Source organism: Chelonoidis abingdonii, chromosome 4 (assembly GCF_003597395.2).
Source record: "Chelonoidis abingdonii isolate Lonesome George chromosome 4, CheloAbing_2.0, whole genome shotgun sequence".
NCBI classification, from domain to species: domain Eukaryota; kingdom Metazoa; phylum Chordata; order Testudines; family Testudinidae; genus Chelonoidis; species Chelonoidis abingdonii.
The window spans coordinates 136,118,397-136,132,617 of NC_133772.1; the positions used below are offsets into that span (position 1 = coordinate 136,118,397).

Sequence of the window (14,221 nt, forward strand, 5' to 3'; positions counted from 1 at the left end):
TGGGGTCCTCCAGCAGGGGGGCCAGTCACCTTGCTATACATTTGTGAGACTTGGCGAGACTAATGTCACACGCACACAGGAGTCTGGGCATGAGAAGTTCAAAAAATAAAAATAAAAAAAAATGAAAGGCCAGACCAAAAAGCCCATGGCCTTACATTCTTTTAAAAGTCTCAATTTCAGGGCCAATCTCAGTTTTCTGGGGACAGATGTTATTTTTGTACATGTGCGATTGGCAGTGGTGCAGTTGGTTGTAAGCAGTGCTAGATCACCATGGGAAGGTTTGTAATCCTGCACTACTGTACTGTTTGTTGTGTATGAAGTCTTTCACTTATGGTTATCATTAAAAAAACAAAAAGAAGGGAGCAGAGAAAGAGGGCCAACTACACAGCACAGGGGGAAGGGAGAGCTCAGTGGTTTGAGCATTGGCCTGCTAAACCCAGGGTTGTGAGTTCAATCCTTGAAGGGGCCACTTAGGAATCTGGGGCAAAATCAGTATTTGGTCCTGCTAGTGAAGGCAGGGGGCTAGACTCAATGACCTTTCAGGGTCCCTTCCAAGCTCTATGAGATAGCAATATCTCCATATATTCTAACACCATCTACCCACTAAGTTGCAGAGCAGCACTGCTAACAGCCCCCTGATTCAACATGGAACTAAGAAACAGAAAATAAAATTGTAGATGTGAAAGCAGTCACTGTAGAGCATGCAAAAGTCACCTTTGCTGTGATCTAGAATGGGTTATGTGGTTTGTTTGGGTTATAGCCTTCTGTACAATATAATGGCAGCCAGGGTATTTTGCAAATACTCTCTATTGCTGCATTTGCTTCCTGTTGCCATTTGGAGTACCCAGTCTGTATCAACATTTAAAACAATAAAGAAGAAACTAGTTTGTTGGATCTTTCAACTACTATTAGTTCCTGATAAATCTGCAATGTTTAAAGGAACACAGTAATTTAAAAAAAAAAAATCACACTTATCTCAAACACTGAAAGAAATTAGATGGGAAAACACCTTTTCCCTTTTCGTGTGTTTACTGAGGGCTTGTCTACACTGGCACTTTACAGCGCTGCAACTTTCTCCCTCAGGGGTGTGAAAAAACACCCCACTGAGTGCAGCAAATTTCAGCGCTTCAAAGCGCCAGTGTAGACAAGTGCCCCAGTGCTGACAGCTATGCCCCTCGTGGAGGTGGGGTTTTTTTAGAGCGCTGGGAGAGCTCTCCCCCAGTGCTCTGCCATGACAGCGCTTTAACATTGCCAGTGTAGACTAGCCCTTAGTGAAAACGACCATCTACAAAGTGTGGTTGAATGCACAACTTGCTCTGATTGTGTGGGTCTTTCCAACCGCAACATTGGAGAGAAACTATTTTAAACTCATTTTCTGAAATAACTGGACAGTCATGTGTGTTCTTTTTTGTTTAGTGCCTCAGCTGATTGTGCCCCTGTGTTTGTTTTGATGTGGTGGACCCAAAGAAGAACTGCAACCACAGCTATCATCGGAAAACCAGAGAAATTAAAATGTTTGATTTTTAAAAATCGGTCTCACCTTTGCTTAGGATCCTTCTTCAGCAAACCTGACAGAAGAGATTTTGCTTCAGGTGACAAAGTGCGTGGAAACCTAATCTCCTCCATGAGGATAAGTTCAAAGAGCTTCTCATGGTCCTGATTATAGAAAGGGAGCCGGCCACACATCATTTCATACATTACGACTCCTAAGCCCCACCAGTCCACTGCACGACCATAGTCATTATCTTCCAGCACCTGCAGAAACGTAGAGAACAGCTTTAGTACCTATTCCTATGCTGTGAACACGCAGGGAATTCAAGTGACAGGACTTATACTATTATATTCATTTTCATGCCTTTTACAACTCTGCAGGCACAGTATACTTGCTGCAGCCGAGAGAGCAGATCCTGTTGCAGACAACTGACACTAACGCACACCAATGATTTATCAACAGGGAACACTCTAGGCAAGCAAGAAGGAAAGAAGGCTAGCGAGAGATGGCACCCCCCGCCCCCCCCCCCCCACACATTACTTCCATGATATGCATAACCTTCTAAGGCCTAGAGGCTGAGAACCCAAGTCTGTTCTCAGATTACAAAGCCAGCTGTTAAATCCTAACTTATTCATTAGAAACCATTCCAAATGGGGCCCCATTTTAAAAACAGGATGCCATTTGGGGGGCAGGAGAGGACTGATTAACCTGTTGCTCCAAAGCTACAATCATATCTGTTCCCTCTCCATGCCAACTTGTGCATTTTCTTTATTCTCACCAGAAAAGCTATGCTACAACCCATGAAAGACTGCTTGCAAGTTTTAAAATTGCTGATCTGAATTAAACTGTAAGGGCCAAAGATTCAAAATAGCACAGTTCTCTTTTGCACTTCTGGCCTTTATGTTGCCCTAAATAGGAGTGATGTGCTTTTCAAAATTTGGCCCTCAATTTTTTCAATTTGCAGTTTCTTTACCACACAGATGTTCAGGAAAAAAAATTGTTTCTCTCTCACAGTGGAGAAAATCTACTATTACAATTAGGTAAAAGAAAATTGTATCCCCAGGTTTGGGTTGGATTACATGATATTTGTTAGCTTTACTCTCCTTACAGTTCTGCACTTTACTGTTTATCACTGGTACGAGGTAAAAGCACTGTTTGTTCATTCTTTAGTGCCATGCAGTGTCAGTGCCTACCCAGTTTACAGAACTGCACTTCAGAACCATTTATGCTCAGAAATAAAAGTCTTCATTGGGAATCAGGACCAAAGAGCCAACTGACTAACTTCCATGGGAGCAGGATCTGGTGCTTTATGAATTAATTATTAAGATCCTGTGGATAAATAGAAAAATCAAGATTTTCTTTGTAAAAAAATTGTTTGTGTTTTCTCTATTCACTAATTATTTAGTACTCTGCCTTAAAAATTGTCTGAACCAGAAAAAAGTCCTGCAGTAAAAACCCAAAGGCTGTCAGGTATTAGATTACCCCGCACAGGTCTATTTACAGCATCTCTTGCTGTATGATTCACACCAAACGACAGCTGGTTCTACAGCTGCCCCATATATGTATAAGACCAACACAGCTGCTTGTCTGCCAGGATTCCAGGAGCCAGCCTCATCCTTTATGAGAAATCACAGGCTCTAACTTCACAGGAGATATTGTGTGATAATGCAGTTAGCCATATTTCTGACCCACACCCTTTCACTAAGCACTTCCTGTTAATTCTAAACCACTTAGGTTACTTAAAATAAAGTAGATAAAAAAAAAAAAATTTCCTATTGTGTAAGTCAAGATCAAGTCCTACAAAATCAGGCCTTCTAAAATGCAGCAATGATAATTTGGCCAAGATACAAAAAGAACACTAGTTATAATTCAGATTACTAACTAGAACCCTGAATTTCTTACCTCCATACAGTACAGAACTAGAACCAATCCTTATTTTTAAAAGTAAAAAATACTTCTCACAAACACCGCAGTGCTTATATTAATGTTTATACAAAACAGGACAATGATTTAATCTTACTTTAAATATGTTCACAACTGAGAAGAGAAAAAATAATATACAAATAGCATGAAAGGTATTTCTATCCCCAAGATTTATTGCAATGTGCATGGTAAATGGGAAGCAAGAGGTAACAAGGTCATTTAACTTAAATTAAGCAGCTGATCAGTTCATAACAGTTCTTGGCAGCTGGGTGATGGAATTTACAAGAGAAGACACAACAGCTGTAAACAGGATAGTCATCAATATATCTGACACATCAAAGCTGACGCAGTTGAGTCACTGCCATCCATGCACAAGATTCCAATACGAACCTAAAAGCAACTATCCAACAACTGTATAAACATACTTTTATGCTGGATTCAAGTTACAAATAGAGAGGAGAAGAAGAGACCTCTACTTTTAAGGATACATGACCTTAGACATACAGAATACTCATTCACGCACAATTTCCAGATTTTCTGCATGTTATCAGCCAGATGACAAAAGCCTTCAGAATTTAACACTCGAACCCACGGCTTGGATTTGCAATGAAGGGAGTGAGCTAGGTTAGTCAAGAGGATTTGTCCTTCTATATTATGGTTAAGCCAGATCATTATAAATATTAAAGGAAAATGATTGAGAGGTAATCCATATAGAGCGCATTCCGTGGCTGCTTCACATACATTCCACATCAGGAAAAAATTCGAAAGTTAAATAATCTCCAACGAGATTTGCCCAGTCTTTCACTGGCCCACAAAATCCGCAGTTATAATCAGAGACTAAAGTTTAACATTGCTTTTAAAAGGGACAATGGCAGATTTAAAGCCATATTTGTAAACAACAAACTGCTTTAGCTGTTTACTGATAACTCTTTGTGTCAGTGCTTCTCAAAAACTATTGACCACTGATGATTCAGAAGGAGCTTCTGGTGTCCATGAGAGCTGGCAGACATCATGAGGCTAGCTCCATCTCCTTGCTTCAAGCTACTTTGAGAGGTGTCCAGGTTCTTCATTTCAATGAAGCAGCTGGATGCCTCTACAAAGAGCAGGAAAAAATGAACACAGCTGCCTTCCCTGCCACTGCTGTGTAGGAGGAGAGTATAAACAGAAGCCTCCAGGAAGGACAAGAGCCATCAGTGGAACAAAATAAAAACAAAAGTATTGTTTCCCAAAGGTAACTTTTCCACATAATCAATTTCTGTACTTGTGCCTTAAGCTGCTATAACTGAAAGACTGTTTACTTTGTGCATTTCACCCAACTTGGACAAAGTGAAATGGAGCCCTGGTTTCATTTTCATGCTGTTGTGCACTAGCACAGTGCTCCACTGTCTAGACTGCAAACAGTTCAGGGGAAATGTTTAAAAAGTTTTAAAGAGGAAAGTCATGTAAACATTTCTGCTAATTTATGTTCTGCAAAATTTCTTTAGTACAAAGAAATGTAAACTTTTGAACACAGATTATCTGTCTGTATTGTTCCTTCCAGAAAAGGATGGTACACTATTCACTTTGGGGAATATATATATAGCTCTATAATGGTACGGCCTAGCTGCACCTCTGTCCCCTACCTAGTCTCTCTGAGTGTATCCCCTCAAGTGTCAGACCTTGTGCCTTTACCAATCCCAGGCCCAAATTCCACTGTTCTACCTCTAATTAGACTGGGCCTTAGACCATCAACCCTGTGTATCAATCATGCATACTCAGCAAGTCTGAGTGAGCTCTGACAACCTGCAGTTCTTCCCTTTGGGAGTCTCTGACCAGCGTTACAGAGTGACAAAACTGCTTTTCTAAAGGATGGTTTATTTTGCAGAAGGAATCAAGCATTTAGAGCAAAAGAGAGGGTCACTCACCTTGTGCAGTAGCTGAGGTTCTTCAAGATGTGTGTCTCTGTGGGTGCTCCACTTCAGGTGACTGGGCGCCCTGTGCCTCTAGTCAGAGAACTTTGACAGCAGTACCCAATTGGGCTGCACATGGGCTCGCCCCGTCTTGCACCTGTAGCGGCAGTTAACTAGCACTAGGTGGCCAACCCCCACCTCAGTTCCTTCTCAAGTGCAGAGGACCTTGCAAAAACTCCAAAGGAGAGGGGGAGGAAGGTGGGTAGTGGAGCACCCACAGAGACATACATCTCGAAGAACTTCAGTTACTGCACGAGATGAGCAACCCTCGCTTCTTCTTCGAGTGCTGTCCTTATGGGTGCTCCACTTCAGGTGACTGTAGAGCGGTGCCCCTCAGTGGAAGGGAGGAGCTTCAGAGTTGGATCTGTGACCGAAGTTAGGACCGTGAGTCCTAATAAAGTGTCAGACGTCAAATCTTGCTCGATTGTGCAATGCTGAATGAATGTGTGGGCTGAGGACCAAGTGGCTGCTTTACATATGTCCGTAATAGGCACAGCATTAAGGAAGGCTACCGACATGGAAAGCAACCTGGTAGAATGCGTTCTAACCCCCCAGTGGAGGTTGCAGTTCATCTTGTCTGTAGCAGAGATGAATGCACTCTGAAATCCATTTGGAGAGTCTCTCCTTAGATATAGCTTCTCCTTTAGATCTCTGTGTAGTCGAGAGAGACAGTTTTGGTGCCTACCTGAATGGCTTAGTCCTTTTGAGATAAAAGGCTAGTGCCCTTCTGACATCTAGAGAATGAAGTGCCGCTTCTTGCCTGTTCTTATGAAGCTTAGGGAAGAATGCAGGAAGATTGATAGGTTAGTTGAGGTGGAATGCAGAGGATACATTAGGCAGAAATTTAGGATGCCATCTTAGAATGACCTTGTTCTTGAAAATTCTCCTTCGCATCTTGTGGATGTGATGGTGACAAGGAAGGCTACTTTCACTAAAAGGTGTAATAGTGAACATGCAGCCTAAGGTTCAAACGGAGGTCTGGTGGCCTAGTAGTTGGAGGTAAGTCCTGGAAGAGGTTTGGACTGTTCACGGTAGCGTTGATCAGATACACTATAGTGACAAATCTGTGTGGCAGTAGGGAAGCTTTCACTGCTAACAAGTTCTAATGAACCCCAATGAATTATAGTTCTTGTAGTGATGTCACTGTTGACTTCTGAATGTTTATTAGAAGACCGAGTTTTGAAAAGAGTGACGTCTTTTGTATGGCTTCTTCCCAAGTGGGGTCTTTGAGCAGACAGTCGTCTAAATATGGGTATATCATGACCGCTTGCTTGCACAGATGGGCCACTGTCACTGCTAGAACTTTGGAAAAAGATCGAGGGGCCGTGGAGAGGCCAAAGAGCAGTACTTTGTACTGATAGTGATCTTGTCCCAAAACAAACTGGAGGAACCGCCTGTGTCATGGATGTCTGGTGACATGAAAGTATGAATCTTGCAGGTCAAGGGCCAAAAACCAGTTCCCTCATGAGATTACTGTTGCTAAAGTAACCGTCCTGATAAATGTGTTTTGACAAATTTGTTTACGTTTCTCAGATCAAGAATGGGCCTCCAACCCCCAGTCTTTTTCTAGGTTAAGAAATAATGGGAATAAAGGCCCTTCCCTCTGTGTTGTACCGATACTGGTTCTACTGCACCCAACTGCAGGAGATGGTCTACTTCATGCCTCAGAAGGTGCTTGTAAGAGTTGGTGGGGGGAATGGAGGTGAACTGGATGGACTAACTGGTGGTGATAATTTCCAGCACCCATTTGTCTGAAGTAATAATTAGCCATGTTGGGCAGAATGGTGTCAAATGGTCTGTAGAGGGATGGTTGGTAGAAAGAGGTTTCAGCAACTGGAATTGGGGGAGGTCTCTCGGACCGTCAACCAAACCATCAAATTTGATGTTTTGGTCCAGGATGTTGTGATGAAGGAGATTGAGATAAGAGCGGCCTACATCTTGTGGGTCTTTGCCTCTGCCTCTGGGCGTCATACTGCCTCTGCGGTTGTGTGTAAGGCACTGGTCTTGGGTGTTGTGATGGGTAATATATGCCCTGTTTTCCTTTTCATGCAAGTATGCAGATGCCTAAAAACCAAAGAGTTGCTTTAGAGTCTTTCAATGTGTGGAAGGACTTGTTGGTCTTACCTGCAAATAGTTCTGGACCTTCAAAGGGAAGATCCTCTTTGGTGGATTGCACCTCCTTTGGGAATCCAGACAGAAGGAGCCAAGGGGCACACTGCATTGCTATGGCAGCTGCAACAGATCTTGCCACTGTGTTTGCTGAGTTTAAGGATGCCTCCAGATCTGTGCTTGCTAGGAGATGGCCTTCAAAAATGACTGACCTAGATTGCTCCTTTTTGTCTTCAGGGATAAAGTCACTAAATTCAAACAGTTTGGAGTTTTTTGTGTGTATTTTGCCATCAAGGCTTCATAGTTGGCTATTCTGAACTACAATGTTGCTGATGAATAGGCCTGGTGACCAAAAAGATACAATCTTTTCCACTCTATCATATGGGGTGGTCCTTGAATAGTGTTGTCTGCCCTGCTCGTTGACAGCTTCTATGAGTTTGGTTGGGGGTGTGAAAATAGAATTCTAGATCCTTCGATGGGACACAACACTTCTTATCCGCCCTGTTACAAATAGGGGATTGTTGTGGGTGTCTGGCAGCTGGTCTTGGCAGGATCCATGAGTGCCTCATTATAGGAAGGGCTATTTTGCAGGAGGCTGACGTGTGTGATATGTCCACCAACTTGTACTGGGACTTAGTAACCTCTTCCAGGGGAATTTGGAACGTGTTTGCAATTCTTTTAAACAACCCCTGAAATTGCTTAAAATCATCTCTGCTGTAGGTAGCAGAAGCATGATAGTCTCATCTGGACAGGAACAGGAAGTGTTAGTTGCAGAAGGGGCCTCCTAATCTAGAGCCTCCTCTGTTTCCTCAAAAGTCTCCTCAGGGAGCTCATGGGAGCCCCTCCTCTGATGCTGATGGAGTGCGTCTCTACCTTTCCCTGGAGGTACTGGGAGGCTTGTAGTAATGTTGCCTCCGGGTCCCAATATGGCTACTGTGACAGGAATGACACTGGTGGTGGCATCCATGGATATCCATACTGCCCCTGGGTACCAGCTCTGGAGTGGTGTCCTGGCTGTTCCTAAAGATCTGGTCTGTTGATTCCCTGGATAGGTGAAGAGTGGTGTGAGGAATAAACATCTCCCCTCCTCATCGTTGTCCTCCTCACTGGAAAAAAGAAAGACATATCTGTCTGTCTGTCTGTGTAACGGTGCTGAATGTACCGATGCTATATCAGTACCGAGAAGAGGTGATTCTGGTGCCACAGCAACCACTAAGTCCTTATGTCAAAAAACTGTTGTGTTCCAAAAGAGATCTCAAGAATCTGTAATTGTTGCAGTATCGGGAATTGTTTTGGTACCAGGAGGTGTTGAGCCACCAGGAGAATCGGTGCTGATCGTGTCTTTACCGAAGGACGTAAAGTACACTTTGGTACCGCTGTCTCTGCACTATGTGCCAGAGGGCCAGGAGACGGTGCCATAAGCTGAGGCACTGCAGAGGTGCTCAGTACCGAGTGTTTATTTGCTGCAGTCCATGTCATGGTAGAAGGGGTAGTCTTGACTCTGCCCTCCTTCTGAGAGCCGGCCCACTTAGGGTCTTTGGCTTTAGTGTTACTGGAAGATCCTGCTGACACAAGTACTTAGCCATGGCGTGGTTCGTACTGATAATATGGAGAGTTGGAGAACACATCTTTTTCAAGGCTCCTTTCATAAGAGAAGTGGTAGTAGCTCTTTGTCCTTTTTCTAAGAGACAGGTCCTTCTTGTGCAGAGTCAGTGAGGGAAGTCTGTCATAAGCTAAGGTGTGCGACCAGGAGGAGTTTGTGACCCTGGGTCGGAGGCTGGGTGGAGAGATTTCTCCATGAGGATGAGTTTAAGGCCCCCTCTTTGGCAATGAAAGCACTTCTGAGGTACGTATGTTTCCCCCAAGCAGCAGATACAACATTTAAAGCCCGGAGACACGGGCATTCACGGGTAAAATTATCCCTGAGAGGGGTGAATGAAAACAAAGTAAAAAATATTTTTTTAAAGTGGGGAGAAAAAAGAAAAGGAAAAGGGATAGGAAACGAATTCTACCTAACTATTCAATCTACTACACTGTACAGCTAATCCTAAATTTAAAGGTAAATCGTACAGAGGCACTGCCGAAGCTCTGATTCTGACCAAGGGCGATTGAGAAGGCACTGACGGGGTTGGCAGCTAGTTAACTGCCGCTACAGGCACAATACAAGGAGAGTGCATGTGCAGCCTGAATGAGTACTGCTGTCAAAATTCTCCGACTAGAGGCACAGGGGCGCACAAGCACCCACAGGAACATCACTTGAAAAAGAACAGATTTTAGAACATCAGTCTATTTTACCTAAAGCCTTACCATCCTCTGATGGTAACCTAAGAGGATAACTTCTTCAGACAGGGGCGGCTCTAGATATTTTGCCGCCTCAAGCACGGCAGGCAGGCTGCCTTTGGCGGCTTGCCTGCGGGAGGTCCCCGGTCCTGCGGATTCGGCGGCATGCCTGCAGGAGGTTCGCCGAAGCTGCGGGACCAGAGGACCCTTCGCAGGCATGCCACCGAAGGCAACCTGCCTGCCACCCGCGCGGCGACCGGCAGAGTGCCCCCCGTGGCTTGCCGCCCGAGGCATGCGCTTCGCGTGCTGGTGCCTAAAGCCGCCCCTGTCTTCAGATACCCCCTTTGGGTGCCTATCCCTCAATCTGGTTCCCCTGGACCAACTTCCTCCTAACCACACTCCCTGAATTCCTCAAGATTTCCTTTTCAACCCTGTCACAGTCCTTTCGATCTTCTGCTTCCCAGGACTATTCCTGTCCTGGTCTTGTCTCTAAATGTCTCTCAAGTGTTTGCTGAGACGTGGCCTGTCTTGAGCCATGCTATTCCCCAGCCTGCTGGTTCTTTCTTACGGACCCCTATTAAATTAGATCAGTATAGTCACACAGGGAGCATCCCAATAACCACATCAACAGACAGCATTCATAAATTATTACATAGAGCAGTTCCATATCCATCACAAATATTACTCATTTAATTTTAAAAGGATTTGAAGTAGATTCAATATGTTTCCATAACTATTTAATTTTAAAAATTTAATATAAAAATACACCCTGCTATATAATGATAACTTTTATATACTCCAGGAAGTGAACTGTACTTTTCTCTTCTTAAAGACGAAAGAAAATAACCTATGTGAAACATTTAACATTTCTCTATACAAAATTTTGCAGAACAATGAATAAAAAGGTTTTTATCTGTCATAAAATAATATATACACTTTTTTACAAATAAAGCGTAGTTAGTACAGGAATTTTTTAATAACTCTGATATCTGAAGAATGGCATTCATTTAAGAATATAGTTAGGTACGATAGGTGTAATAAAGATACCTCTGGTGCAAGATATTCTGGAGTGCCACAGAAAGTCTTCATTGTTGCTCCATCCTTGATACCTTCTTTGCATAGCCCAAAGTCTGTTATTTTTATGTGTCCATCTTTATCCAGCATAAGATTTTCCAACTTAGATAAAAATCCAAATTAAAATGGTCATTAGATACACAATCCATACACATGAGTGAGTTTGTAAAATACTTGGTTATTCTTTTCAGCCCTGTTCACCCTGGGGTAAGAATTATACTAGCTATCAAAGCACGTATCATGTAAATATACATTTACATCATTTCCCTTAGGGATAACTTCAGAAAAGGAACTTGAGATCATTGGGCAGTTGACATACATATAGTGAGAATATAGAAAATAGTCATACTACATCTAAGCTTCTTAAATGTTATAGTCAGCAAAAGCACAAATTTAAAAACAACAAATGAACTCCTTTGCCCCTGCTTTTACTTAGAGCATCTTTCATAGGCCATTTCAGTACTAACAGAGGCTAGCAGCAGTGACCAAAAAAATGAATCGATTTAAAGCTAAGGAATCAATTTACAATACTACACAGTGCATAGTAAATATGCTGTACATTTACTCAAAATTTGGCAATTATCTAAAAACTGAGAGAATGCTGGCACTACCCATTTCTGATGGAACTACGCATAGTTCATGAAAATAAGTTCTATTTGCTGACGGTACGTATGATATAGGGTGGAGTTTTCAAAGGAGCCTCAGAGAGACAGGTGCGTAACTCCTACTGAATTTCATAACAGCTTGAATAGTCATGGATTCCAAGGCCAAAAGGGACCACTGAGATCATCTAGTCTGACTAGCTATATAACACAGGCCACAGAACTTCCCCAAATAATTTGTAGGCCAGATCTTTTAGAAAAAACATCCAATCTTGATTTAAAAATGGTCAGTGATGGAGAATCCACCATGAACCTTGGTAAGGTTCTCCAGTGGTTAATTACTTTCACTGTTAAAAATTTACATCTTATTTCCAGACTGAATTTGTCTAGCTTCAATATACAGCCATTGGATTTTGTTATATCTTTCTCTGCTAGACTGAAGAGCCCATTATTAAATATTTGTTCGCTGTGCAGACACTTATAAACTGTAATAAAGTCACCCCTTAACCTTCTCTTTGGTAAATTAACTAGATGGAGCTCCCTGAGTCTATCGCTATACGGCCTGTTTTCTAAACCTTGAATCATTCTTATGGCTCTTCTCTGAGCTCTCTCCAGTTTATCCACATCCCTATATACCCAGCACCTAAAATGAACTGTGGACTGAAAGTATACTAATAGCACTTCTCATACACTTCTGGTGAGGGAATGCAGCCATCATTCTTAATGAGAAAGAACACAAAAGTTTGTATGATTCATTTTTCCTCCCAAACAGAAAAGCAAGGGAAAACTTAGCATTTTAACTGCAAGTGAAAAATAGGGTAAGGGAGCAGAATCTTCACACAGTTTGAATTTGTACATAGAGCGGGAAATTGACCAAGACACCACAAATACCCTCCATTGCTTAGAAGAACTATCAGGGTCTTTTTCATAATAAAGTGGTCAATTCTTTAATTTCATATCCACATGGAGATGCATCCCCAATAACAGAGTGCCCCTTCATATTCTACCAAGGTACAGGTTCCATACACTTGGAGGGAATCAATCCCAAAAGTACACTTTCTACAGCACCTTGTACAGTATTCAAGTGCTTAGTTTGAGATCTTATAACAATCACGGCCAATAGTAATATAGCTGTAATATTTCTTCTATAACAAAGTTTGGTGGATAGGTTTATTGTATTTCAGTATAATCAGCTTCTGTGATTTTAAGAACTGTAACAGTCCAAACCCAATTTTATTATCCTATGAAATTAACAGTCTTCTAAGTACCTTTAAATCTCTATAAACCACATTCTTCTCCGAATGCAGGTAATCCAGTGCTGATACAATCTCAGCTCCATAAAACCGAGCCCGGTCTTCAGAAAAGACACGCTCTCTTGAGAGATGGAAAAACAACTACAACAGCAAGAATTTATTACATTTAGAATGCACGTACTTCTGAGTTATGTACTATACTTTATAGACAATCCTGCCTGGAATCAGAATTAATCCAGAAAGGAACCTTTTCTCCCTGACACAGCTATGCTCAGAAGCATTCTAAAAGCTCCACCATAAATTAAATGATTAAACATAAATGTAATATATTTCAAATTCACAGCTGCTCTATTTGACAATTTGATATCCTGTTAATTTTGTCAGTATATATAACAATTAAGAAATCAAAATATTTTCTTAGCTAGTTACTTATTAAGCCAGATTTTTATTGCATGACTTTAAAAGCAGAAGATTCCGTATTTGTCATAAACTGGACTTCTCTTCTTCTGAAATGTCTAACAGCATGCGTTTTCATTTACAGCTCTCTCCTCAAAGTACTGTGTTCTTTGAAATTATAATACAAAAAGCTTCAATGGGGTAGAGAAACTAGAAAGCAGCATCACAATGTACAAACCTCCTGCACCAACAAAAGACAGACTTGAAGATACTAGTGTAATTTTTCTTAATTAGGGACTCATCCCTGAAAACCCTTACTCATGTACGTAGTCCTAACTCATGCAAACAGCCCCACTGACGCAGGACTACTCATGTGAGTTAGGACTCCATATATGAGTAAGTTAATGAGGGCTCAAACCCAGCAAATCCTAACATGAAACTGAATAAAAAAAATACAGGAACATCCCAAAGCCTTTTAATGTGGTTTCCTTACCTCTCCTCCATTAGCATACTCCATAACAAAACACAAACGATCATGTGTCTGAAAGGAATACTTTAAAGCCTGAAACAAATTTAAACAAAGACTTAGCAGAGATCCCACAGCAAGGTTTACAAAAGTGCTTTCAGTGAAGTTTTAGAAACAGGGATAGAGATAAAATACATTATATTGTAACAAAATAGCAATATTTTATAGAAATTTCTCTCTGATAGGTTCTTCAGCAGCACTTCAACACTGATCCCATGGTGGTTTTACTAAAATAACATATAGGTCAGATATGGGAGTTGAACTAATACAGGGATCAATTCTGGAAAAACACACACGGCTAACACTTGCAAAAATTGTCAAAGGGTTATATTACTATTGGACAGTTATATCTCTGTCCCTTCTGCTTTCTCTACTCCTGCTGCTGCTGCTCCAGGCTGACAGCCAGCCAGGGGATTGAGAAATTCTGCCAATATGCATTTACCATCAATTCACAAAAAACAGAACAGGCAGGGAGAGTGGTGAAATATCATGAAGTGCCTTCATCCAGTTGTATCATGTGCATTCCTGCATCACACATCCCACCAGCTTGTTTGCCACGCCCTTGGATTTATTGTGTTTGGGTCATGACCAAGGCTTACAGCTGGGTTTTCAAGTCA

The 14,221-nt window shown here is 41.9% G+C and overlaps 1 protein-coding gene across 2 annotated transcripts in view; it reads right to left on the bottom strand.

Moving 5' to 3' along the window:
• AKT1 (AKT serine/threonine kinase 1) overlaps positions 1–14,221 on the bottom strand; it is a 103,327-nt gene that overhangs the window by 22,378 nt on the left and 66,728 nt on the right. For both annotated transcript variants that reach the window (XM_032768791.2, XM_032768790.2), the window contains exons 8-11: positions 13,572–13,640; positions 12,698–12,823; positions 10,801–10,929; positions 1,541–1,755 (exon numbers count right to left, since the gene is read on the bottom strand). In XM_032768791.2, coding sequence (XP_032624682.1) covers positions 1,541–1,755; positions 10,801–10,929; positions 12,698–12,823; positions 13,572–13,640 — 539 coding nt within the window. The remainder of the gene's footprint in view (positions 1–1,540; positions 1,756–10,800; positions 10,930–12,697; positions 12,824–13,571; positions 13,641–14,221) is intronic.